Source organism: Echiichthys vipera (genome assembly GCF_963691815.1).
Source record: "Echiichthys vipera genome assembly, chromosome: 6".
Lineage (NCBI taxonomy): Eukaryota > Metazoa > Chordata > Actinopteri > Perciformes > Trachinidae > Echiichthys > Echiichthys vipera.
In genome coordinates, this window is record NC_139831.1 from 3252364 (window position 1) to 3278672 (window position 26309).

The 26309-nt window shown below is 44.7% G+C and overlaps 1 protein-coding gene across 2 annotated transcripts in view; it reads right to left on the reverse strand.

Annotated features, from left to right (window-relative positions):
- fat2 (FAT atypical cadherin 2) overlaps nucleotides 1-26309 on the reverse strand; it is a 136355-nt gene that overhangs the window by 6336 nt on the left and 103710 nt on the right. For both annotated transcript variants that reach the window (XM_083914897.1, XM_083914898.1), the window contains exons 23-28: nucleotides 23643-23800; nucleotides 14601-15054; nucleotides 12318-12471; nucleotides 8446-8545; nucleotides 8168-8316; nucleotides 6694-6962 (exon numbers count right to left, since the gene is read on the reverse strand). In XM_083914897.1, the coding sequence (XP_083771023.1) occupies nucleotides 6694-6962; nucleotides 8168-8316; nucleotides 8446-8545; nucleotides 12318-12471; nucleotides 14601-15054; nucleotides 23643-23800 (1284 nt within the window). The remainder of the gene's footprint in view (nucleotides 1-6693; nucleotides 6963-8167; nucleotides 8317-8445; nucleotides 8546-12317; nucleotides 12472-14600; nucleotides 15055-23642; nucleotides 23801-26309) is intronic.

Consider the following 26309-nt stretch of genomic DNA (forward strand, 5'->3'; position numbering starts at 1 on the left):
AGTATGACTTTTAATTGTGAAAAAATGACTCCACCAAACGCAGGTGTGTGTGGAAGTCCACACCTTCCAGAGTCAGACGTGTATCACTCAGTTTTCAGTAGCTGCCACAGAGTGACATCAGCTCTCACACTTAACAAACAACTCAACAACAACAAGTTTTGATCACAGAAAGATGAATTTTAATCATCACTGGGACGGTTGTCGCTCTGCGGGGCGTGCAGGACGGATTTAAGCAAGTCTGGGGTTTAAAGAGAGCCTTCAATATTTGCATATTAAATCCTTCAGTGTGGATTTGAGGGGGTGTGGGTGGCATTAGTGGAACAGATGGAGGGGAGTTGTCTAAATAAAGTTCATGTCCTAAAGTCACCACGATTAAGATTTCAGACGAATGATTGATCCGGACGAGCTGCTCACTGCAGACGCAGAAGAGCTCCTCTCTTCTCGGGTCAACACAATCCACTCACAACTCTGTTCAAGGGCGACCTTGATGCTAAGCCCCCAGGCTTTCTGCACAGCCCTGTGTGCCCCCAACACTTTATCGCTTCAATATTTTCCCTGGAACTAATATCAAGCTAAGTCACCAACCTTGAAATACTGATGGTGTCCTGTCTGATGTTAGATAAGAAGTTACACTCAGTAGCAGCAGTGAAGTGTTCTTCTGCAGGTTTAACTGCAGCAGGAGTGAAGGATGTTGATGACCTTGCAGTGATTCATACTTCAGTTATTCTCTTTTTCAGAGTGTACTCTGAACACTATTTATTTGTGTATTGTCTTATTTGTTCTGGTGACATGGTGGCGTGGTGGTTAGCACTGTCGCCTCACAGCAAGAGGGTTCCTGGTTTGAATCCCGGCTGGGGCCCTTCTGTGTGGAGTTTGCATGTTCTCCCCGTGTCTGCGTGGGTTTTCTCCGGGTTCTCCGGTTTCCTCCCACAGTCCAAAGACGTGCAGGTGTTTGGTTCATTGATGACTCTGAATCACCCGTAGGTGTGAATGGTTGTCTGTCTCTGTTCGTCTCTATGTGTCCTGCGATAGACTGGCGTCCTGTCCAGGGTGGACCCCGCCTCACGCCAGAGTAAATACCTATAACAACTACAACAGTATGTGCTTTTTATCAATGCTGCTAACTTCATGAAAGCCATTGTGCCAGATGAGACCCCCCCCCCCCCCCCCCCCCACACACACACACGCTGTTCTTATTGGTGTTATGATAAAGTTATAATTAAAGGACGACAGTGTTGCGGTTTAGCTCGTACACCTGCAACCATGAGCACTCTGCGGAACAGATGGGAGGAAGAATCAGAGAACAAGAATGAGGATTAACGCGTCAACTTACCGCTCTTCATCCCCACAACTCTCAAACTAACGAGGCAGACGCGTTTGTTCAAACAGAAAGACGTCCTGCTGTCACTTAGGTTTCTGAGGATACTGAGCCCGACCCCAGCTGCTCGTGTTTGTGAAACAGAGGGAGGGAATGAGATAAAGTAGCAGAATGAATTACAAGGAGAGAGAGAGAGAGAGAGAGTGAGAGAGAGAGAGAGAGAGAGAGTGAGAGAGAGGGAGACAGAGAGAGAGAGAGAGAGAGAGAGAGAGAGAGAGGGAGGGAGAGAGAGAGAGACAGAAAACACGAGAGAGAGAGTGAGGGAGAGAGAGAGAGACAGAAAACATGAGAGAGAAAGAGAAAACATGAGAGAGTGAGAGAGTGAGAGAGAGGGAGACAGAGAGAGAGAGAGACAGAGAGAGAGGGAGGGAGAGAGAGAGAGACAGAAAACACGAGAGAGAGTGAGTGAGAGTGAGAAAGAGTGAGAGAGACAGAGAGAGAGAGGGAGAGAGAATGAGAAAGAGAATGAGAGAGAGAGTGAGAGAGAGAGAGAGAGAAAACCCGAGAGAGAGAGAAAGAGAGAGAGTGAGAGAGAAAGAGAGGGAGAAAACACGAGATAGAGAGCGAGAGAGAGAGAGTGAGAGAGAAAGAGAGAGAGAAAACACGAGAGAGAGAGTGAGAGAGAGAGAGAGAGAGAACTACTCAGAAGGAAGGAGGGAAAGTGAGGCGGAGAGACACAAAGGAGCAAAAGAGAAGAATCAAGAGAGCAACAGATGGAGACGGACAAATAACAAAGGGGAGGAATATTAAAGAGAAGAGGAATAAGACTGAAAAACAGAGCGAGTGATGGAGGGTGTGAAAGACGGATAGATAGAGGTCAGAGGGAGAGACGCGTAGATAACGAGAGAAGAGAAGAGAGGCATAGTGGAGAGGAAGAGGAGGGCGAGAGATGTGAAAGATGGATTATTTACACGATGATGATGATGAAGATGTTTGGAGGCTTCAGAGATGAAACACCTGACAGCAGCCTCCGTAGAGTGAGGAGACATCAAAGGGGCCCAGCCTTGCTTATGTTACTTACACACTTACGCACAGTTCAATAAATAGTTACGAACAAGAGCTGTTGTTTTCTCTCGTGCTCGAAAGAACAGAGGACCGGGTCTCAGATCACTGGTGCGGACTGAAACATGGTGGATAGAAGACAGGAGTGGTTCATGTACAGGTTCAGATGCCCGTATGTACTTTAACTGTCCATCCGTACCGTGCCAAAACAGGTTTTACGGCTAAAGTCTAGTTTGTTTGACCAGTGTGAGTGCAACCGTACCGCATTTAGGAGTGGTACGCTTGCAGTCCATGGACCGTTTGGGAGAGGAGGGCTCTTGTAAAGCACGCTTGCACATGTACGAGCACGAGCGTGCGCACGTGTACGAGCACGAGGCCTACGGCGGCTCTGAGGTCATTTTCTGTTGGGACATAGAAAAAAGAAGGAGGGACCATGCGCGGACATTTAAGACAATGGCGGCGAAAGGTTCATGTTGGTGTGATGCGGAGGTGGAGTGTTTACTGCAGATTTCATCTCATCTTCAGCCTCTTATCCGGGGTCGGGTCGCGGGGGCAGCAGCCTTAGCAGGGGACCCCAAACTTCCCTTTCCCGGGCCACATTAACCAGCTCTAACTGGGGGATCCTGAGGCGTTCCCAGGCCAGTGTGGAGATATGATCTCTCCACCTGGTCCTGGGTCTTCCCCGAGGCCTCCTCCCAGCTGGACGTGCCTGGAACACCTCCCTAGGGAGGCGGCCAGGGTTCATCCTTACCAGATGATCCTGAACCACCTCAACTGGCTCCTTTCAACGCAAAGGAGCAGCGGCTCTACTCCGAGTTCCTCACGGATGCTGAACTTCTGCCTCTCTCTCTAAGGGAGACTCCAGCCCCCCAGTTGGTAGAGCGAGTCGGCCAATGTCCAAAGGGTCGGCAGTTCGATCTCCGCCATGCACTACTTGTGTCATGGTTGTTGTGTCCTTGGGCCTTACCCACCTTGCCTCGTGTGAATGTGTATGACATTGATGATACGTTTGAGGAGGTGGTCGGAGGGGCCGTAGGCGCTGATTGGCTGCCACGCTTCCGTCAGTCTGCGCTACAGTAACCTTAGGGTAGCGTTGAGCAGAACAACATGGCCGACACGGTTTACATATTAGCTTTGTCCTGTGCACCGGAGTCGCATTAGAAAGGGAGCGTTTCACGGGCGATACGGACAAAAAGACGGATTACAGTGACCTTTACTGTACTCGATACTGTTGAACAGGAGCTGTTCTTTTAATAACGCTGTAGAGGACATAAGACTTTATCTCCCATCACAACCACGACCTGCAACAGTGATCGTAAATGTGCTCACTTTAAGATTTTAGAGGCAACTTCTTACCTGAAACGCAAGTCCAAATGTGAATATTCTGCCCTCAAAAGCAATCTGAGGCCTTGTGAAATGCTACTAAAATAGTCTACTATGCAAATATATTGCTTGTATTTGTTAAAGTGCATTTTACCTGTGAAGTGATGAATGTTTGCAGCCTCTGGGCCTCCCATACAATTAATCAGTGAAACGGGGCGTAAAAGGGAAAATTCAAATCATAATTAGTGTCAAAATTCGCACGGTACACATTAATGCCTGTATCAGGAGGGTTGGCTGCTGGGGTGGAAATTAGTTTGCATTCAGCATTTCTCTTGAACAATGTCAACCTCTAGTTGTTTCACTCACTGTGGTTTTTCAACAGCCAAGAAACAGTCAAAAAGAGCATTAAAAATCAGGATGCAATGTATCTTCTCTAAATGTGAGGGCTCGCTCCTGCAGAGACGGGTCGACCTGGGGCCGAGCGAAACTATCAGAACTCAAAGCGTCCATCCGTAACTTCCTGCATGTTTTAACTACAGACAGGTGCGCAGCTGCAGCCTTCAGTGTTTAGTCTTCATCAAAAACTAATTCAGAACACGTAAAAAAACTTGACGAATGCTTCTCGCTGCCTATACGTCATCACGCCGTAACATGTCACACACATTGATGACGTCATGGCGATGCGTGGCTTTGTTTCCAGATCTTTCCGTAGACCTCAGAGTTTTTGTGCGTCTTGTCGACTGTTTTTGAATCTTTTCATCGACCAAATCTGCAGTAAACACTCCACCTCCGCATCACACCAACGTGAACCTTTCACCGCCATTGTTTTAAATGTCCGTGCATGGTCCCTCCTTCTTTTTTCTATGTCCCAACAGGCGCACAGGAAATTACCTCGGAGCTGCCGTAGGCCTCGTGTTCGTACACAGGCGCAAGCTCGTGCTCGTACACGTGCAAACGTGCTTTACTAAAGCCCACCTCTCCCAAACGGGCCGTGGACGGCCAGCGTGCCGCTCCTAGATGCGGTACAGTTGCACTCACACTGGTCAAAGGAACTAGACTTTAGTCGTTAAACGTGCTTGGGCACGCGACGGATGGACAGTGTGAGTGCGCCCTTATACTACGTCACCTGATCTCCTTCTTTGCTCTGGACGTAAGTTTATTTTTTATAAGCCGACAACGCTTTAAAACTGAGATACTTTCTCTATTCTTTTGGGCACCGCGGACACACAGAACACGTCAGGTGTGTGCGTGAGCCATAAAAAAATATAAATTTAGTGTCAGGGTCACAGGGTGAATCAAAAGCAAAGTGTAGAGGATTCACCCGTCGTCCCCCTTTAACAACGAGCCAGATAACAACTACATAAAATGTGTCCTTTATTCCCCGTGATAAGGTCAAGCAGATGAATGACCTGCCAGACTAGCGTTGCCTGGGGAGCGATGGCATGACGGACGCCTGATCTGCCTCTCATCATCCGTCTCGAGAACATTGCAGCGCAGCATATCGATCTCTTGCACGGTAAAAGAAAATGCTGCACGGAGAGAGGGAGAGAGAGAGAGAAAGAGAGAGAGAGCGAGAGCATGACAGATTAACAATGAGACAAGGAGAAATAAACTGAGCGATGGAAGGAAGGAGGACGAAGGAATAGACCAGAGAGAGATAGATGGAGGGATAAATGAAGAGGGAAGGGTGGAGAATGAGAAGAAGGGGACAGAGATGAAGAGAATGTGAGAGACGAAGAGGAAGAAGGGGAAGGTGGAAAAGAACGGAACAGTTGGGAGACGATAGGCCGAGTGCTGAAACACTTTCATAGTCCCTTCTTAAAACCTTCTTATCAGTGACCGATCAATCAGTCGATCGACAGGAAATGAACTATTGATAATTAATAAATAGTTGAAGTAATGTTTCATTAAAAACAGGCGGAAATTGCTGTTTAGCCCCTTTTCTCTGCTTTATTTCCTATTAAACTGAATGTCTTTGGGATTTTGACGGACAAATCAAGACATTTAAAGAGTTCACCTTGGAAATGGCGATGGACATGTTTTGACATCTTCAGATGATTGGAAATAAAAATGATGAGTAGTTGCATCCCTGAGTTGTCATCAAAATGTCAGGGGAAACTGGTCTTGAGCGTCTACGCTGCGCCGCACGTTTGGAGTTTTTTCTGGTCGACGAGAGTTAAATCGAAGCTGCGCTCGTCATCGTCACTGTTTTTATCCAGCCGTCCAATCACAGTGAAGGAGGGGAGGACATACAGGCTACCACTTCCTACATGCACAAGTGCTGAACACCAGCAACGGAGCGAGTATTCGACCTCCTTGTGCCGACATTTTTTAACATCCGTGGATCTTCCCAAGCACGGCAGCAGGAATCTCGTGACGTTACAAAATCACCCGCTGCAGATATCTGAAAAGTTCAAGACGGGTCGACCTGGGGCCGAGCCAAACAATCAGAATTCAAAGCTTCCATCCGTAACTTTCTGCATGTTTTAACTACAGATGATGAACTGATGCACGCCCGATGTCAGCTGGGATCAGCTCCAGCGACCCCGATAGGGACAACGGACACCGACTGGACTGTCACTTTTTAAGTCAACGCCATGTGAGGCTGATGAAGGATTTTATGGATGTCACTTAAAACAGTGTGGCCAAATATGTCACCTGTGTTATTAGTATTTCTTACTAAAATTCACACCATCACTCACATCCTCTGCTCTGTTTTACGGTAACATGTAACATTAAACGGTCCTATTTTTACATTTGTAGTGTGAAACTTCATCGCACATATGCACCACTTTAGCGCTGCTTTCATGCCAGTTTTGCAGCAGCTGGTGTGTGAATTGTCCACATACTGTATATGTTCAATAGCCTGTAGCCTCTTTACACACACACACACACACACACCTGATTTTTTTTGTCAGTGCTCTCTGGTGGACAGAAGTGTGCACTGGTCCAAATCATTATCCTCAAATCACATAAACATTCGTACACACCTTCATAATCCCAGTGGTTCTTCCTGATAGAGTCGTTGTCGGAGCTGGACGGTGGCCTGGCGGGGAGGTTTGGGGCAACGCTGCACACAACCGGCCCCTGCATCTTTGGAGAGCCGCCTCCCGACGAGATGATCTGGCTGCGTGGGCGAAGGGACCTGAACGGCGTGTGGTCGAGGTCGTTGGTGGGACCGACCAGCGAGCTCATCTCTATGGGGTTCATGTCCAGGTTTTCAGCTTTGAGGCTTTTGGACAGACTGGGCTGGAAGTAGCTGTGGGCGTGAAAAGATATGTTTGTTAAATATTAATGTAACTGGAGAGACAGAGAGATTCAGGAACTTCTGTCAGTGAAGGCTGACACCAAAATAATCAAATTCAAGGAACAGCAAGAGACTGGGTTGTTTAGGACCGACCCTGATCCTCTTCACGTTGCCTGGAGTGTGCCGGTCTGCTGGTCTTACACATCCTTTGCCCTCTAGTTGCTAACAATAGATGCAGCTTTAAGCTCTGACTCTATATTTGGGATGTGGAGTGAAAATGTTTTCAATAATTGGGGAGTGGATCAATTTCGAAGCATGCTGTGTTCATAAGTAAAGCATCTTCCTGACTTCCCCGTACAACTTCACAGTTACATAATTTAAAAAACTCTGCTGCAGATGAAATCAAATACTCCTCCAGTTTCTTCCTCTGGCTGGTCAGACTACTTCCCTTTTGGATCTCCATTAAAAACACAGTGCAGAATAGAAAAGCTGTATGAAAATGTTGAGAACATCCATGCCTTCATCATCCCGTCTGGACTACTGCGATGGTGTCCTGTCTGGACTGCCCACCGAGGCCCTCAGCAGAGTGCAGTATGTTCAGAACTCAGCTGCCAGGGTTTGAACCCACGGAAAGCCCTGGCAGCAGATCACTCCAATTCTCCTACAGCTCCACTGGTTGCCAGTAAAAGTCACACATCGCCTACAAGATCCTCCTGCTCACCTACAAATCTCTCCATGGACTCTCACCACAACAACTCACAGAAGACAGATATGCGTCCTCCACAGAGCTGGGTCTGTCTGACGTTCCTGTCTGTTATAGTGAAGGTTTTCAACGCCACCGTACTCTACGGGGGAATTGTTGGGTCTGTGTAAACCATAAATAAGTCATAGAGTGTGGTTTTTACCTACTCTGTAAAGTGTCCTGAGATAACTTTTGTTACGATTTGGCACTATTAATAAAAGTGAATTGAATTGAATTGAATTGAATTAGATCTCCTCCACCCCTACACTCAGTCACGCTCCCTGTGGTCCTCTGACAAGGACCTGCCGCCACCCTCCGCACCAGGTTGCGGACCTTTGGGGACATTTCTTGTCCTTTGACCCCCCAACACCCCAATTGTTAAGCGACCTTGGGTACAATGAAAGGCGCTATATAAGTCCAAGTTATTATTATTATTATTATTATATACACTTTAGACACAAGGATTTGCTCTCACCCGTTGGAGTCCTGGACACAGACGGGCTTTTTCTTCTTATGCTGAACGTAACGTTTCCTGACGCAAACAAAGACGCTGACCAGGAAGAGTAACCCGAGCACGCTGGCACTGATCTCCATGATTTCCACATAGCCGATCATTGGAGATACCTGATAGACAGACACGAGGAATTATGGATTAAGTACGATATAAGGTACCTACAGATGGTATGATCCATTTAATCCCACAGTCGTCTTGAAAACTAAGAAAGAAAACAAAGAGTGAATGTTGTGACTGACCTGAGGCAGCGGGTCACAGTGGAAGGTGCCGTCAGTGACTTTACAATCAAAGCCTCCAGGGCAAGGATTGGGCAAACAGACTTCTATCTGATTGTGGCACCTGTAGGAGCACAGGACGTGGGATTTAGGAGATTTGGAGATGACAAGAATGAGGCGGATATTTCACAAGCACAGACCAGGAGCAAGTTATGTTAACAAGCACGTGAGGCGCTAGCTGCTAGCACGCACACGATGCATTGGTTTAAAGGACTGATGGTAACGCAGTGACTTGCAGATGCTGCAGCCATTAGTTCCCATTAATCTTTGCTACATTTATGTTTAAATTTGTCATCTTTCTGCCATTACTGGAACAGGAATAGACGGTACCCAAAGCTCCTTTGCACGCTTCACCGCATACTTCAACTGTACAGAAAGTTTATTTCATGTTAAAATGCATCCCTTAATGATCGCAGCATCTCGAGATGCATTAGCTTAAACAGCAAATAACGATTATAACTGTGGTTCTCTAAATGAATACCAAGTGCAACACTTCTGTTAAACGGAGAGCGGTTTAAGAGATTTGTTTACAAGATTTAATCAAATTAACCTTGAACCTTGTGCAGTTTTAATCAGTTTAAAGTATAAATAATAACACAATTATTACATAAAAAAGTTTGAAGCACACATTTAAAAAGTGCACCTTTTGTATTCAAAGAAATTAAAGTAAAGGTCATCTTGTAAAAACACATTATTTGATTCATTTTCATTGTGATTTTGTTTGCTCCTTGAAAGAGTTTGCATGAACATGGAGTGAGAACAAGCGTGCTGCAGTGAGGAGCAGCACAAAGGGCTTCCACCTTGGCCCGGGAGTGAAGGTTCAATTTTACTGATGATACGGCGAGCTTCACCGCGCCCCTCCATCTTCCAGGCCCAGGCATGAAAAACGACCCAGAGGAGCGACTGGCAGAGCTGTGATTGCTAAGTGCCGCTGCTGTGATACTGACAAAGCCTATCATTTTGTTTTACATAAACACTGCCTGCTGTTCATTGTTATACACTCATTTCCCAGGTGTTGAATTCCCTCGCTGCGGAGCAATGAAAGTAGATTCCAGCAGTTACAAATGGGAAAACATCCCGCAGCCATCCATTATTATTTCTTTCTTGGACAAAGAGTTGTGGTTTGGACGGATAGAAAAGTTTTTCGCGCTGAGTCGTGAAGTCCTGTATCCTTTGCTGTATTGGACCCTTTTGATGGATGGCGGTCGGCTCGTGCGGATGGTGTTCAGTGAAAATACACATACATCAAGTGCGTTTCCTGTTCGCGTGTGCTGCTGTCCACTGCACAGACTGATTACAATGTGACGCACATGAGACGATAATTATCAGAGCGCATCGGAAAAACGTGCCGCAGAATGATAAAACACCGCCCTGTGTGTTTCACATACAGCAAACTCCCACTTCCTGCAATTAGAGTCCGCCGACAGTCATTTTTCATCCGCAGTTAATCAAAACCCTACCTGTAACACGGATCGCTGTTAATGCCCACGAGGAGCGGATCAATCCCACGAGGGGGACATGCAAACGCTGCTGTAATTTCGTTTGAACGTGACTGCTCTCTTTGTCAGCCTTTGGTGGCGTGAGTGGAATACGCGGAGCCGGTTGAAGGGGTAATGAACAACTGTGCGTGTTATAGTTAGAGTGCATGTTCAATAACGTATGCAAATGCAAGGCCACGCACGGTTTTGCTTCAGCGCAAGTGATGTTGCATCTAATGAGGGTTGTGCTGGTGTTTGTATTCGGCCTTGCTGGAATCACGAGGACGCTTCTGTGCGTCTAACTCTGAGTTTGTTTGTGTACCTGATCTCTTCGACCACAGCACATGTGGGAGAGTTAAAGCTGCAGGTTCTTCACCGATTCATCTTTTGTCTTTGATGATTTGATTAACGAATATTTCCAGTTTCATTACATCTCAGTTACGATCAAATTATATTCTCCAGAATCTCCTGTGAATGTTCTCATTTGTCCAGGTCGTCGTTATCCTCAAAGCAATTTCCGTCAAAAGCAACTGGACTTGGTTATTTGTCTAGGAAGACGTTTCACCTCTCATCCAAGAGGCTTCATCAGTTCATGTACACATCTGACCAGACTGGGACTGGACCAGGACCAGGACCAGGCTGGGACTGGACCAGGAACAGGACCAGGCTTGGACGGGTCCAACTAACTGGTCTGGAGATCCAGGAATTTAACCTCTCACAAGGCCGATGATGTCACTGAAACCCTTTGTGCTCCAAGTGCCAACGACCGTCTTTAGAGTGACAGTCGTTGGTGGGAAGTTGGTTTCGACTTCGTTAGTGCTCTATTGAGTCTAAACGACCGTCGTTGGAGTCACAGGAGGCCATTTGTGAACAGTTGTTCTTTGAGGTTAGATTGTTGGATGAAGGGATGAAAGGGCAGCATTGTAAACTGGAGATAAGTGGTGTCTCAAAACCTCCTCCTCTGTTTAGCGATGGTTTCTCTACTTTTACATAGATGCTTCTTTTACTCCTCTTTGAAACCATCTGTCCTCTCCAAGTGCCAACGGCAGTCACCAAAAATATGTTCAGAAATCATCGTTTTGTAATAATAACACACCAGCACTGACGCTTAGAGACTTTTTTTTCAACATTAAACGTCTTATTTAGGGCGATATGGGCAAAATGTTCTATCCCCATATAGGTCATTTCATATCTTGATTACAATATAGATGTACAACATGGCACAAGATATATGTTCTGGTAATTTCACAAGTAAAAATCTATATGAAATAACCACATGGTAAATCCTATTTTTGTAAACTGAATTGAAAACTTCACATTTAAAATATTATTTAGAGTATTTTCTTATTTGATTAAGAACTTCTGAGCAAAATTAACAGTTTCAAGTGAACTACAAGTGAATAACAGCTTTACACTGACTCCACTAAGTTCACGTGCATGCACACAAATAGCTGATGTAGAAACAAAACGGCAACTTTCAAATTATATTCGCACTTTAAATACTTTAGTTACATCAGTAGCATGATATCTGATATTAGATTTCATCACAATGCGGTTCCATTGATATGCGTATCCATATATATGTTTATAGTGGCTTATTCTACTGTCAGGGGTACATTTATACTACTTTTATTTTGTAAATGTACAATTATTGGTGTAACAAATTGTCTATGTGTCATAAATTGTTGTGGGCCTTGGTCAAGGGTGTCAAACTGATCCAGTAAAGGGTCGCTGTGGCTGCAGGTTTTCATTCCAACCAATCAAAAACACACCTGGTCCAACAAATCAACTGTGTGAAGACAGTTCAGGTGATGGAGTAAGTCGAGTCAGGTGTGTTCTTGCTTGGTTGGAATGTAAACCTGCAGCCACACGGCCCTTTACTGGATCAGTTTGACACCCCTGGTCTAGGTGTTTTACCCTGTTGAAGAGAGTTAGTGGTGGGTTAATTATTGTTGTTGTTATGGCTCTTTATAAGAGAGGCAATACACTCACAGCTCGCCCCCACCGCAGCGCTCTTCGCAGGAAATATTAATATATATTTTACTGCCCACTAAAGAGTTAAAGTAATTGTTTAAGCTATGCACTGGAAATTTCGGTATATGAAATATTCAGATCATACGGGGGAAATGTAAATCCCCGGCACTACGTCTCTGCCGTCTTCATTATAAAGAAGACTCACAAGTCAGCTGCAATGTTAATCTTCTGTAAAAGCTTCTAAAACAGTGTTATAGTGAATATTGGACGCTAAAAGTCTCAAACTTTTACAGCATCATCAGCTCTTGAAGGAAGGAGAAACACATGTATGTCACAAATGTATTGAATTGGAACAGTTGATATATGTGTGTGTGGGGGGTTTACCGTGCGTCTGTGTTGTCCAGCGAGCAGTTGCACATGTAACCTTGAGCCTTGGGCACACACACTCTGCCGTGGGCACATGGCTGGGAGGCGCAGGGGTTGTCGGCCAGCTCGCAGCGGGCGCCGTGGAACAGTCCCGCACACCTGCAGCGCGGCTCTGCAAAGGGAATAAAACATACCCAGACATCTGAGACAGGCGCTGCGGCTGATCATCAGGTTTCCCCTGCAGGCGGCAAATAATCAAAGCAAAAGGTCAAGCTGATCTAACCAGAGAGCACAAGAGCGTCTTTGATATTTAAAGATGTAGTTGGAGAAGAAGCAGTTCTGGTAAGTGCATAACGACCACGTGCGGTTCACGAGTGAGTACACAGTGTGCTGCATGTAGGGAAATATCCAAAAGAGGCTAAAGCTGGTTAGAGGAGAACACACAACAAGTAAAACCTTGCTGTCTTCATCTGCCCTGTTACTTGACATTTCTTTTCCCGGTCTCAGAAAACAAAGTGGATGCATCAGTGAAACACTTTGGGAACGACTTTATATTCTGCAGCAAAAACAGAAACACCCACTCTCTGTTGTTCTTTCCACCTGTCTGATTAAATTTCCTCGACCTCGAAGCATCATTTGGGGAAATAACATTTCTTTGTTGTTCGGCACAGCGCCCCAGAATCTGTGCCTGCATGAATAACTGAAATGTGATTTGACGCGATGATGAATTAAAGGCCTAAGAGAAGTATTACCTGGCCGTAACCTTCTGCCCTGTGACCACGGGGCCAAAGTGAACAGTTTCTCATTGTCCTGAAGGAGAATAGGAAATTCTGTAGTTCAGTGACCCAACTGGTGAAGAAATAAAAACAGGCGGCAGCTTTTTATAACAGCTTTAGGGTTAGTTTGTTTACACTGAGATCTGTATCCCTGGTTCGGTTTCATATCCACCTTCAGCGAAACAACAACATATTGGCCACACTCTGTGCCACAGTATCACCGAGACTCGTGAGAATAATATCATTTTAAAGCCCTACGGTAGTCCCTACTGTAAAATTGCAGGTGTCCTTATCAGCTGCCAGTCTAAGTAAAGACTAAGTCAAGCTGCAGGACGTCCTCTTTCCGAATACATAATGCAAAGAAAAAGACGCCCCAGGCCTCGCCCGACAACAATTTTCTGTATTTTGACAAGAACCGATGCATTCGGACAATTAGTGATAACGTAAAACAGAAACAAGCGAGCCGTCTCACAAAGGGCTGAGAGTGTGGTGAGGTTTTCATGGTTTGGCCCTGACTGAGAGGGCAAACTGCAGCTTGATGAACTTTTGAGAATATTTGATGCTCGGACACTGAAGCTCTCCTTTCTCCCCTCCTCGATTAATAAGATCAACCCCTAAGAATGAGGGTGAGATCTTTGGGGCTTTGTTAAAGATCAGGCTGGTGTTATTCTACATCTTATAGTCAAGCAATCCCACGAAAAGGCCCAAAACATTGTCATTTTAATGCAAAGTTAGTGAAACAGGAGGAAATTGTGTGTTTTTGGATGAGGTTTTCAGTGTCAGCATCTGGTGTTCTCAGATATCTCAGTATCTCTTAAAGATGCAGTGTAAAAAGCAAAGAAAACCCAAAACAAACGGTAGAATTTAAAGTATTTAAAGCCTGAAACAAAGTCAAGAGAAGACGCAGAAGTCTGGTTTACTCTCAGAACACTTGAGTTATAATGGGACGAAAGATTATTACGGCTATTTTTGCACAACAGCGGTTCGGCCCCGCAAGGATTCAAATTGATCTATTTTAAGTCTGTCTTCTCATTGAGGTTTCTAACGCTGCGTTATCATTACATCATTACATTGTCATCTTCTGTAATTGAGTTTCTGCAGGTAGGTTTACAGATGTTTTTGCCTTTCGTCTACACAAACTAGAAACTGACTTTTTGGGTTAAAAATTTAGCGTCACAAATTTGGAGACACTTCATTCAATGGTGGGCGTAGCCTTATTGTTGCTGGTTATAACCACTTACAGGACTTTTTACATGTTAACACGTGAATTTAGTGCTACTACATTACAAATGCATTACAAATTCTTCTGGTAAAAGCTTCTTCTTATGCTTTTGGTCAGCCAGCAGGGCTTTAGGGTCAATCCAAACTCATTACACCAGACCCACACAGTCCTGATGAAGCAGTGTTTGAGATAAACTTTTCATAAATAATATAAGGTGTTTATTTATCCTTCAACTTCCACTTTCACTTATTTGGTCAAATTTAATGTTACAAATAAATCAAATGACGTCTAAAGTGCACTGACCTCCGCTGGCGTCCTCCTCGCAGACCCCTTCGTTCTGACAGGGGTTGTGATCGCAGGCTCCTGCCCTGCTGCAGCACTGGTACACCCCAAACACCCTCCTGCCCCCCGGATCGGTCCACTCCGCTGCGTCACCAGCTCTGATCGGCTCCCCATTGAGCTCCAGGCCCTCGAGGCAGCCAATGAAATTACGTGGATGCTGGTGGACCCCTTGAGCAGAGTCCTGGGTGGAAGAAGCGAAGAGTAAAGCGCCATGGGAGCGCATCATCCGGCACGGCTCGGACAGGGTGAAAATGGCTGGACGCTGCTGGTCCAGGGTCAGTTTCACAGTGCTGGGGTTGACCTCCAGCTGGACGCTGTGCCACCTGCCGTCTGACACTGGATCAGATCGGATCGGTAAAGAACCAGGGACGGCCTTTCCACAGCTGTACCTGAACTGCAGCTCTCCGTCAGTCAGCTGAGGAAGGAAAATGAGGGTCAGTTAATTTTTTTAGAGCGAAAAGATAAGAACAAAAACCAAAAAAAATACTAGAAGAAACAAGAAATCCCCATTAAAGTTATGGTTAAATGTCAAGGTAAAGGTTCGTGAATGTTCTCATGTGTCCAGGTCGTCGTTATCCTCAAAGCAATTTCAGTCAAAAGCAACTGGACTTGGTTGTTTGTCTAGGAAGACGTTTCACCTCTCATCCAAGAGGCTTCATCAGTTCATGTACGCATCTGACCAGGCTGGGACTGGACCAGGACCAGGACCAGGACCAGGACCATGACCAGGCTGGGACTGGACCAGGACCAGGACCAGGACCAGGACCATGACCAGGCTGGGACTGGACCAGGACCACGACCAGGCTTGTACTGTACCCGGACCAGGACCAGGCTGGGACTGTACCGACTAACTGGTGTGGAGATCCAGGTATTTAACCTCTCACAAGGCCGATGATGTCACTGGAACCCTTTGTGCTCCAAATATCAACGACCGTCGTTGGAGTGACAGTTGTTGGTGGAAGTAGGTTTGGACTTCGTTAGTGCTCAATTGGGCCTTTTGTGAACAGTTGTTCTTTGAGGTTTAATTGTTGAATCAACAATTAAATACCTGGAACCCGACACCACCGAAAGAACGAGATACGTTGAGGAAACAACAGGTGACAGGTCTAGGCACCAAAATGACCGTTACATGATCAGTTAGTTTTGGTTCGGATCAGAAACGTTGTTGTGGCTTGACTTGGTACTTCCTCGATACGAAAACCGGACCCATCCACCACCCAGACCCTCCTCCCTATGTGGAGGTCCTGGCTCTGGTTCAGTCCCAGCCTGGTCCTGGTCCTGGTCCAGTCCCAGCCTGGTCCTGGTCCTGGTCAGATGTGTACATGAACTGATGAAGCCTCTTGGATGAGAGGTGAAACGTCTTCCTAGACAAATAACCAAGTCCAGTTGCTTTTGACTGAAATTGCTTTGAGGAGGGTCAAGTTAAAGAAGATCGACTGAACTCTCATCGGCTTAAAGTGCTTATAGATAATGGGAAGTTAAGGTGAAGGACAAGGAATAGTTCTTATCTTATCTTGCTTATTAAAAAAACCTAAATGTTAGTCTTTCTAAATCGTAAAAAAAAGAAAATCTAACCACTTATGTTTATTTCAGGCTGTCCTCATCCATCCCTGTTCATACTATAAAAAGTAATGCACTGTAATTCATATGTTATACACACATTCATTACTGTAGAAATGACATCTGGGGCTAAACTCCACATGGGGAGGAGGGTCTGGGTGTTGGATGGGTCTGGTGTTCGTATCCCGGACGTACTAAGTCAAACCACAACAGTTGTTCTGATCCGAACCAAGTTGCTTTGTTGCCTGAACCTAACTGATCATGTTATGTTCATTTTGGTGCCTAGACCCGTCACCTGTTGTTTCCTCAACGTATCTCGTCCTTTCGGTCTCTACCCAGAGTTCATGACCACAGGTGAGGGTCCGAACATAGATGGACTGGTAAATCCACCAGTTCTAAGCTCTAATGCAGTTAAGTTAAACTGAGCTGACACCTTTTGTTTTATAAATGACTCAAAGTTTAAATCTGTGTTTGTTAAACACACTGTAGACGTCATCGCTTTGCGTTCGCTTGGCATTTGCCTTTGTCATTCAATGATAATGCTCCGTGTCGTGGTGCTTGTTATATTGATCTCTTTGTTCAGTTACAGCAGTTATTTGCTGCTGTAATTATTCCCCCGGAAGCATTGATTTTCTTGGTGTCAGGTCAGAACAGGTCTACACGTCTCGGTTAAAAGTGGACTGGTTGGCATGTGAAAGGTTGATAATTATCGTTTGACCAGCTTATATATCCCCGTATTTCACATAGTCTGTTGAAATATAGTCGTTTAAATTAGGTAACAATGTTTTAACCTGCTACAAACTGTGGCCTGATCTGTGTTATAGAGTCAGTTTTTATGATGTAGAGCAGGGATGTCAAAGTCAAATACATCAGAGGGTCAAAAAAACAAAAATTTGCTACAAGCTGAGGGCCGGACTGGTTCAATGTTTATTAAAACATATTAAAATGATGCATATAACCTATTGAACCAAGACCTAACACAGTGTACCGTATTTTATTTAATAATTAAATGAATAATCCAATATTTTTGTACGGCTCTGTCAGTGATTTCAAGTGAAAACGTTTTTCAACAGACAAAAACAAACTTGTCCTGTACATTAAATGAATAAAGCAAGATTTTTTTATGACTTTAGTTATTTTAAGAAAAACGTTTTCAACAGGCAAACAACAAAAAAATGTCCTTCAAAAATAAAACATGTTCCTTAATATCAAGATAAAGACACACAGCTGTGTGAACATGTGCTCGGCCTCCCACCGAGCTTCAAACACCCTGTGCTCATCCTCCACCTGACGTTTAGCCGTTATTGGGGAGGGGGGGTGCTGAACGTTGACATCTACCCTGAATGCTGATGAATTATGACGCAGTGGGGGCCCACTTGTGGCGCTGCAGTGAGTTTGCGGGCTACCGTTACATTGTGGGTAATGTAGTAATGTTTTGGTGCGTGAAAAACACCGGCTGTGGCGTGCGGGCCGGTTCTAATACTCATCAGATATCATCCCGGGGGCCAAGTTAGTTCAATCCCGCCAGATCCGGCCCGCGGGCCTTGACTTTGACACCCATGTACTAAAGTCATAAACGAGCGTAGGTGGATGTAAAAAAGTAGATTCAATCTCAAAACAGTACAACCGCAGACACCAAATACACGCCAAACCAGCAGCTGTGGTAACTGGAGACTTCCTGCATTAAGAACATGAACACATTTGTGTTTTTGTTGACGTGTCTTTTGTTTTTTCCAAAGATAAATCTGCTTTTGCTGTCAGCTCCCCATGTTGCTGACGTTCCCGCTGAACTGTACCACGCCATGCACACACACACACACACACACTCATTATTCCATCAACATCAGCGGGAGCCTCTTAATGTTTCTGCACTCTCAGCGTTCCTGCAGACTAACAAGCCAGCAGCCTTTTCATCTTTTCATGTTTTCTTTATGTAACGGAAGGCTCCTCGTATCTTATCCTATCAAATACACCGACGGAGTGTGTATTTTGCAAATCGCTAAGCATCGGACACTTAAGGCCACGATCTATTTATTATTGATCAGCCGGGCTCCTGCTTCTTTAATTGATGCAAGATGATTAGGCTTTTTTTCTCTCTTTGTTTTGCAGATGTATTTCATTTCTTGGAGTTTTTATTTTCCTGCTTTCGATAAAGTTCTGAAGTAAAAGCATGGACTGGTCGCTCAGCACTCTGACTCCGATGACAACACCCAGAAAAAGAAGGGGAGGGACATGAGGGTGGCTCGGGCTTATCAAGGGAAGATGCTGAAGAGATGCTGGCAGAGGAACAAGTGGAAAGCTTGAGATATCCGAGGCGCCTGTCGCTTGTCTTTTAATCTATTTTACATGACTCGCTGTGGCTTCTTGCCTGATTCATGGCGGATATTTGAAGAGAGATACAGACTCAGTAGAGCTGATGTAGCGTAGGCACGGTGTCAAATCAAACTCTGCAGAGACGGAAGCTCGTCTACGGCGTCAGTGCTTTATGGCTCCATAAATCACCAACCCCTGAGCGCAAATGCTGCGAGCTTCCTGCTGGGCAAAAGTTCAATACGGAACAACCCCGTGTGTTCTGCTTGCATGTGAATGTATGTGCACAGTCAGGTCTCACATCCGTAGCGTGCAGAAGGCAGAGCTGCACCTCTGCAGTGATGAAAGCCTCACTGAGTGTGCTTATTAAAACAATTTGGAAACACGGAGATGCAGCTTCTGCGGTTGCTTTTTCATGCAAATTCATAATCTAATATTTAGAGTTTAGCCTCATATTCGTATGCACTGTTGGATTTAAATAGAGCATCATTAACTCCAGGGGAGGGTGAGTGATGGACCATAAAGCCCCTTTCAGTCATGCACTACAAACCTGAAATTATCTGTGCATTAGCTGGCAGGGCTGTATCAGACAGTGTTTACCCCGCCAGCTCCCAAAGCGCGGGTAATCTCAGAGACAGCTTATGTGTGAATGGAGCTCTGCTTATTCTACATTCATCAGAGCGATCGGCGCGTTGATGACGTTTCTATAATGCCGTGACCAACGGCACGGTATAACAAACCTCCGAGGGCGAAGAACACGGGTGATTTACACAAAAACAGCGATGAAAATGTCAAAATTTAGAGACGACAAGATTCAGGAACTTCTGTCGGTTCGACCGAAATCATTAGACTGTGCGAATTAAGAACTGGCCTCTGTTAGTGCGGTGTAATCCGCGTAATGTCCGTCCTCCTGCACCCTATTTTCCGTAAGTGACAAAGCATCTGACACAGAGATTCTGTGGTTGTGAGCTGCATGTGTGAAAGAGACACTGACCTGATTCTCCTGACATCGTCTGACTTTAGATCGACTGGTAGTGGGAAGGAAAATGACGACTTTCTTTTTTTTAAAGATTATTTTTTGGCAGTTTTTCAAGCCTTTTATCATATAGGACAGACAGGAAATGGGGTGAGAGAGAGAGGGAGACATGTAACAAAGGGTCGGGGTCAGAGTCGAACCTGCGGCTGCTGCCTCAAGGACCTCCAGCCTTTTTACATGGGGCTCTAACCACTGAGCCTCCGGCAGCCAGGAAAATAATGCCTTTTAAACCAAAGATTGTTTTCTTTATTTATACGGAAAGAGCATTTGTTCATATTTTATTATTATTATTATCATTATATATATTGTTCAGAGTGAGCTCTGCAATCCTCTGAATGACATAAATCAATGATCACAGTGTGACACTTTTCCGTTACTGCTAACCAGTGAGCTGAATACTTCACACATCAAGCTACTTCATCACGTCGATGCAAGAAATCCTGTTAATCCAATATTGCCATGAAGCCGCCCCGATCATTCATGTGCATCATCTAATATCATAAATTGTGAAGCAGTGTAAAACGCACCATGTCTACTGATGAAAAATCTCTATCCTCTCACGGCATGCATCATTACGAAATCATCAGCACCCAGCCGTAAAGGGGACTCCGGAGCATGGAAACAGGAATTTAAAAGGAGCCGTCCCATCAATAAAATGTATAAAAAACAGGCAGCGGTGTTGATGCTAAGCAGGTTTTACGCTCAACTCCTACGTATCCCTGAGCAAGACACTGAGCTCCTTCCTCCTCCTGGTAAGATAAAAGCCTGAATTGAGATGAAAGTCAATCAGTTCATGTTACTGCGGCTGGATGAGTGTCGGTCCACCGACTCTTTGTCTTCAGGATGTTCTGCTGTCAGCTCTGAGCTGTCATTCGCCATCAGGGAGGTGTTTTCCTTCCACTGACAAGTCACCTTTACTTCTTCCACTTGGTTCGCCTCATCGGCTCTTCATTCAAACGGCTACAATTTCCATTTCAAAGAGTCGGAGCGAGATGTGTGCAGACATAAAAGAGAATTAGCAGCGGTAAATAGGTCTGAACTTTTAATGTGTACGCTTCTCTTTCAAAAGACGGGGCTCTTGATGGTGCATGCTGATGAGATTTGCTTGGTTCACAAGAAGCCACTGAGATTCACGGCAGCTCACGTCCCGGGGGGGAAGTGCGGGAAAAAAGCGTCTTGTGTCTCCAGGAAGTTTCTCTGAAGTCATAACAAAATAGCAAGCGCGGGACTTATCAGATGACCATGTTAAGAAATTCCCTTTGAAGCCGTTTCTGCTCACGATGAATCGGGCGGGGACCCATTCTTGCATGTGCGATCCGAGAAACCAAAACCCAGGAGGTAAAAAAAACCTCGGGAAAGACTGAATGCTGCTTTTGAAGTGATCCGAGAATCAAACTGATTGAATATTCTGCCCGAGTGCACGCGGATGTCACACAAATGAGCAGAGCCCACAAGGGGAAGCATCCTGCCGCATTTCAAGTTTCTTATCGAGCCTCTTTTATTGGTTCTTTGGTTCTTTTTTTAATCTGTTTAGAGAATTATTCATGTCTCTCAAATAATACAACAATTCATCATTCTCTTTCAACCTCGCCTGTTTTAATGTAGAACAGTAGACCCTGTAGTGAAGCGCCGAGAGGGATCTTGCTTTTCCTTCGACAATTAAAAGAAAAAGCACATCGATAAATCTTGGAGATTTTACTGTAGGACTCCTGCAGAGGTCTCGCTGGTTCGCTCTGCGTGCATTGGAACATGTGGCTCCCGTGCTGCGTTCAGAGCCGGCAGTCGTCACAACTCGAGTTAAAAAGGTCATCGCCGATCTGATTACCAAGGAGCGATAAACCAGACGCGCTCCATAATCCGACATGGAACTTTAAATATGTGGAAGTTTACCGCCGCCCCTGATATTCAATCAGGCATTTAGCAGACAAACATGAAACAATCTGCCATGCAGAGATAAAGGATGGGCATTCGTGCATCTGCAGGATTTGGCACAAGAGAACCAGCAGGGTTTGGACGGTTTCTCTAAAACAAGAACTCGACAACAAACTCTCAAACTCTCTCACTGTGGCTTTTCACGACAGCACAGAAGACATGAAAAGGTCCAGGGCACAGTCAGTGAGAGGGAGAAGAAGGAACATGTGGTGTAAAGTGTCAGTGTTGCCACGATACAACAAGTTTAAAAGTTGATCTTATTCGCCAAGTTTCAGGGTGTCAACAGGTGCCGTGTGATGTTGACAGTGTCGACCCAGATACGCAGCGGAGTGTCCTGCTATTCTGGGATTCGTGTTTGCGGTAAACACACGAAAGGACAAACTGAGATGAGAGGGAAATATTAGACGACAGATCAAATATATAAAAAATAAATAAAGTGACATCTGTGCTGATAACACGACTGCCGGGACAAAGTAGCAGATCTAATATTGACATTTAAGATGATATCGGTCTGCGCGGTGAAGCAGAACATCAGGTAGTGTTTGTGACTGTGGATTTTAAAGCTGCACTCGGCGGTGGCGTCCCCCGGTGAGAACGCCGGCAGATTAAATCAGCAGCTCTTAGATTCGATCATTCTCACGGTAAATTAGTTTCAAATAACAACAGTATCTGAAAATTAAGAAAAGATTTGATCTCTCCGCAGCGGTAAAATAAATTAACTCCCAGCTCCGCGGGGAGAATAAAACAAACATTTCCACATCCTTCAAATGAATGAAAATAATCTTTTTCTTGTTCTTTTAATTGTAATTTAAATGCTGCATTACCCTAATGGACCTGAGCTGTTGTGGCATGTCTAACTAACAGACACTGAGAAGCTTTATCAAACATTCATATCTTTGTTGTCATCACACCAGTGCATGATGAGATTTCGATTGACTCTCAGGGCGCACTCACACTGTCCTTCCGCACCGCGCCCCGGGCTTTAGGGTACTTGTCCCCCCTCCCTCTCCCTCCGCACCCCAGCCCCGTTTGCACTCACACTACCTGGGCCTCAGCGTATGCTTCTTGCTGTCTATACGTCATCACGCCGTAACACGTCACACGCATTGATTGACGTCACCTCAGAGTTTTTGTGCGTCTTGTCGACTGTTTTTGAATCTTTTCATCGACCAAATCTGCAGTAAACACTCCACCTCTGCATCACACCAACGTGAACCTTTCGCCGCCATTGTTGTTGTTGTTAAATTTCGGCGCATGGTCTTCTATTTTCTATGTCCGAACAGGCGCACATAACGGACGTCAGAACTGCTGTAGGCCTTGTGCTCGTGCTCATACACGTGCGCACGGGCCCGGTGCGGAAGGACAGTGTGAGTGCACCCTCAGTTGGATAACTTAAACGTTTAAAAAGACACACAATAAAAACTAGAAGCCATATAAGGAACTAGAAGGCGCATACACACTGAAAATCAGCAAACAAGTAAAATAAGTCCTTCAAAAGGTCACAGCAGCAGCATCAAAAGATCCCCCACTTCAGGAAGCGCCAGTGGAATGAAATAGTATACACTTCCTGTCTCCTAAGGGGGCGTGGCCTCGTTTAAAGTGTCGTAAACGTCTTGTGGATGGATGAAAAGTTATATGTGCGTAATTTATTTATATTTTCTTTTGCTAACAAAAGTGATTTACGCAGCAAACAGCCTTATAAAGCTTTACTAAATGGATTTATCCGACGTATTCACTAACGTTAGCTTAGCCGTGTTAGCAGATCTCGTGAGACTTTGATGATTTGATGAACAGAGATCTCAAACAAAGTTAAAGGTTGAATTTGGAGAATGAGCAGAACACCGCCATCTAGTGACTCAAGATCGTAGTCGCAACAACAAAAAATAGATCCAGCAGTCGGGCTGAGAGGTTTGTTGTTGTTGAGTGTGTCAAACCATATGCTGCGATGCCTTTGTGGCTGCGAGCCGAAACCTACTGTTGGATATAAACCGCCGGAAACATCTCGATGAGTTGAAACTGAGCTAAAATGATTAAAATTCCATCTGATTCTATGATGCAAACCTTTTTATCCTCCAGTGCAAATAAAAAAAGGAAAGAGTCATAAAGTAGAAGTACCTCAAGTACATCTGCCACAAATCTCCCTGTTTCCTCAGGGAGGTAAATACCTGTAAAGCTCCCCAGTCACTGGTGCTGTTGGAGGACACGATGACGCCTCGCTCCTGGAAAGTCTTGAACCTCAGCGACAGTTTGAAGTCCTGGTTTTCTTCATCCATCCTGTGAAGGTACTTCAGGTAGGATTTGCCATCAAACCTCACTGCAGACTCTAAAACATACAGAAACGACAGTGAGCAAAAACAGCAGCCTGATGATGGGGACGAATAACAACTTTATTTACACAGCACCTTTTAAAACAGCTGTTAGAAAGTTCTTCACAATCAAAGACAGAACGCAGGAGAACAACCCGAAACCAATCAGTTTACAGATAAATAAATAAACAGAGTATACACAATGACTGAGCGCAGGGTGTGAAACCACGCTCCAGACTTTAGGACAGTGGTCAACAAGCAGTAAGGTCTATAGAGCTCTCTATTGGATGTGATTTGTAGTTGATAGTGTCTGTTTATATTTAAGTAGATGAGAAGATTTCTATGGAGGGGGGCTGGAGTCTCCCTTAGAGAGAGGGGGAGAAGTTCAGCATCCGTGAGGAACTCGGAGTAGAGCCGCTGCTCCTTTGTGTTGAAAGGAGCCAGTTGAGGTGGTTCAGGATCATCTGGTAAGGATGAACCCTGGGCGCCTCCCTAGGGAGGTGTTCCAGGCACGTCCAGCTGGGAGGAGGCCTCGGGGAAGACCCAGGACCAGGTGGAGAGATTAGATCTCCACACTGGCCTGGGAACGCATCAGGATCCCCCAGTTAGAGCTGGTTAATGTGGCCCGGGAAAGGGAAGTTTGGGGTCCCCTGCTAAAGCTGCTGCCCCCCCGACCCGACCCCGGATAAGAGGCTGAAGATGAGATGAAAAGATTTGTCTAAACAAAACTGCAGATGTTTCATTTTGTTTTTACCTTCTCTGAAAACTTTAGTGTGTTTTTAAAAAAAGGAAACAGAGAGGAGGAGATTCAGTCCTTGTGTCTCTGTGAATCAACTCTTCTGTTTAACTCTCGACTGGGAAGACTCATGAAACATGACGCGAACTAAAGGTAAGGTCTGATATCAGATCTGACAGAGAAGACAGCGAAGAAGAAAACAGGATCGATGAACATTGATGTTTTTAACTGGAAAATCCCCAAATGCTGAAAATACAAAATGCCCAAAAGCGAAAAAGAAACAAAACAAAAATCCTGAATTCATGAATGTGCGGATCAATGATGAACGGGGAGCGCATTAGTATACGGACAAACCTTCTTCTGCTCGCGTGTTTCTAAAATGAAACTTTAATGATGCCTGTGAGGCGCTTCAGAAGAAACAACACGTTCAAGTCTGATGGTAAAAAAAACAAACAGCTCGGCACTTTTCTGGGTGACAAACAACTTTCTCCTGAAGTGGGATTTGAATCCGGTAACTTTTCTTTAAAGTTACCTTCTGTTCCGCACGAGGAATTGTAATTAATCACATTTGTGTTTGAAAAGGTCGACTGTTTTAAAAGAGACACACAAAACACAGTGTTGCTCTCTAAACACAATCAACTTTCAACAAAAAACACAACAAATATAAGAAATAACTAATAAACATGGGCTTAAAATATAACGATAAATACAGAAAGTACAACTTTATAATCAGACTCTGCGTGTTTAAAAAGGTCAGAGCTTGTTTGTGTTATTATTTTTGACAGTTTCTTCATTTACGGCGTCAAATTGGACGAACTTTATAACTTTATGTTTATGTTTAAACCATTTCCTGATCGCGGTTTTAATCTTTGAGTCTGTTTATGTTTAATTACGTGAATGAAAGTTTAGTTTATATAAAGTGACGGAAAATGCAGTTTTTCCAGTAATTTCAAATTTCACATATCGTGTTCTGTCTGATCGGTTCAACAACAATATTCAAATTACAAGGAAATAAAACAGAGAAAGGCTGAAAATCCTCATAATTGAGGAGAAAATCTTTGGCATATTTGCACCGGATCCATTGGAAAGTGATGGACGCCAACGCCAATCAATCGTTTCAACACTGAAACGGTTTTGACCTCATGAATCAATTCAATTAGATTTTATTTATAGTGTCAAATCACAACAAAAGTTATCTCAGGACACTTTACAGAGTAGGTAAAGACCACACTCTATGACTTATTTATGATTTACATAGACCCAACAATTCCCCCGTAGAGTACGGTGGAGATGAAAACCTTCACTTTAACAGACAGGAACGTCAGACAGACCCAGCTCTGTGGAGGACGCACATCTGTCTGCACCGGAGAGAGGAAGAGAAGGAGAGAGAGAGAGAGAAAAGACGGACAGATGGACAGAGAGAGACGGACAGACACACCTCCAGAGATGCAAGCAACCAAAGCGTAGCAGTAACTCTAATAATAGTCAAAATTGATTGAATTTACAACATGTGAAAAAACATTATCGCTAAATTTAAAATGCGATATTTGAGCTTCTGTTGCATGAAGTTGTTGTGTGATTTTGGTTATTTGCAGTAAATAAAAACGTTCAACATGGGAACAAACTGCAACACGGTCGCTACGACTCCTCGTGTTTTTCCACGTCCTCACACGACATCTCCTTATCGCCGAACCCCAGAGTCTCTTAAGACCAAAGAGGTACCCGATCCAGTCAAAATATGGCAGCGATAACACATTCAGAGGACGTTGGAGAGGGGAGAAGACTCTAAA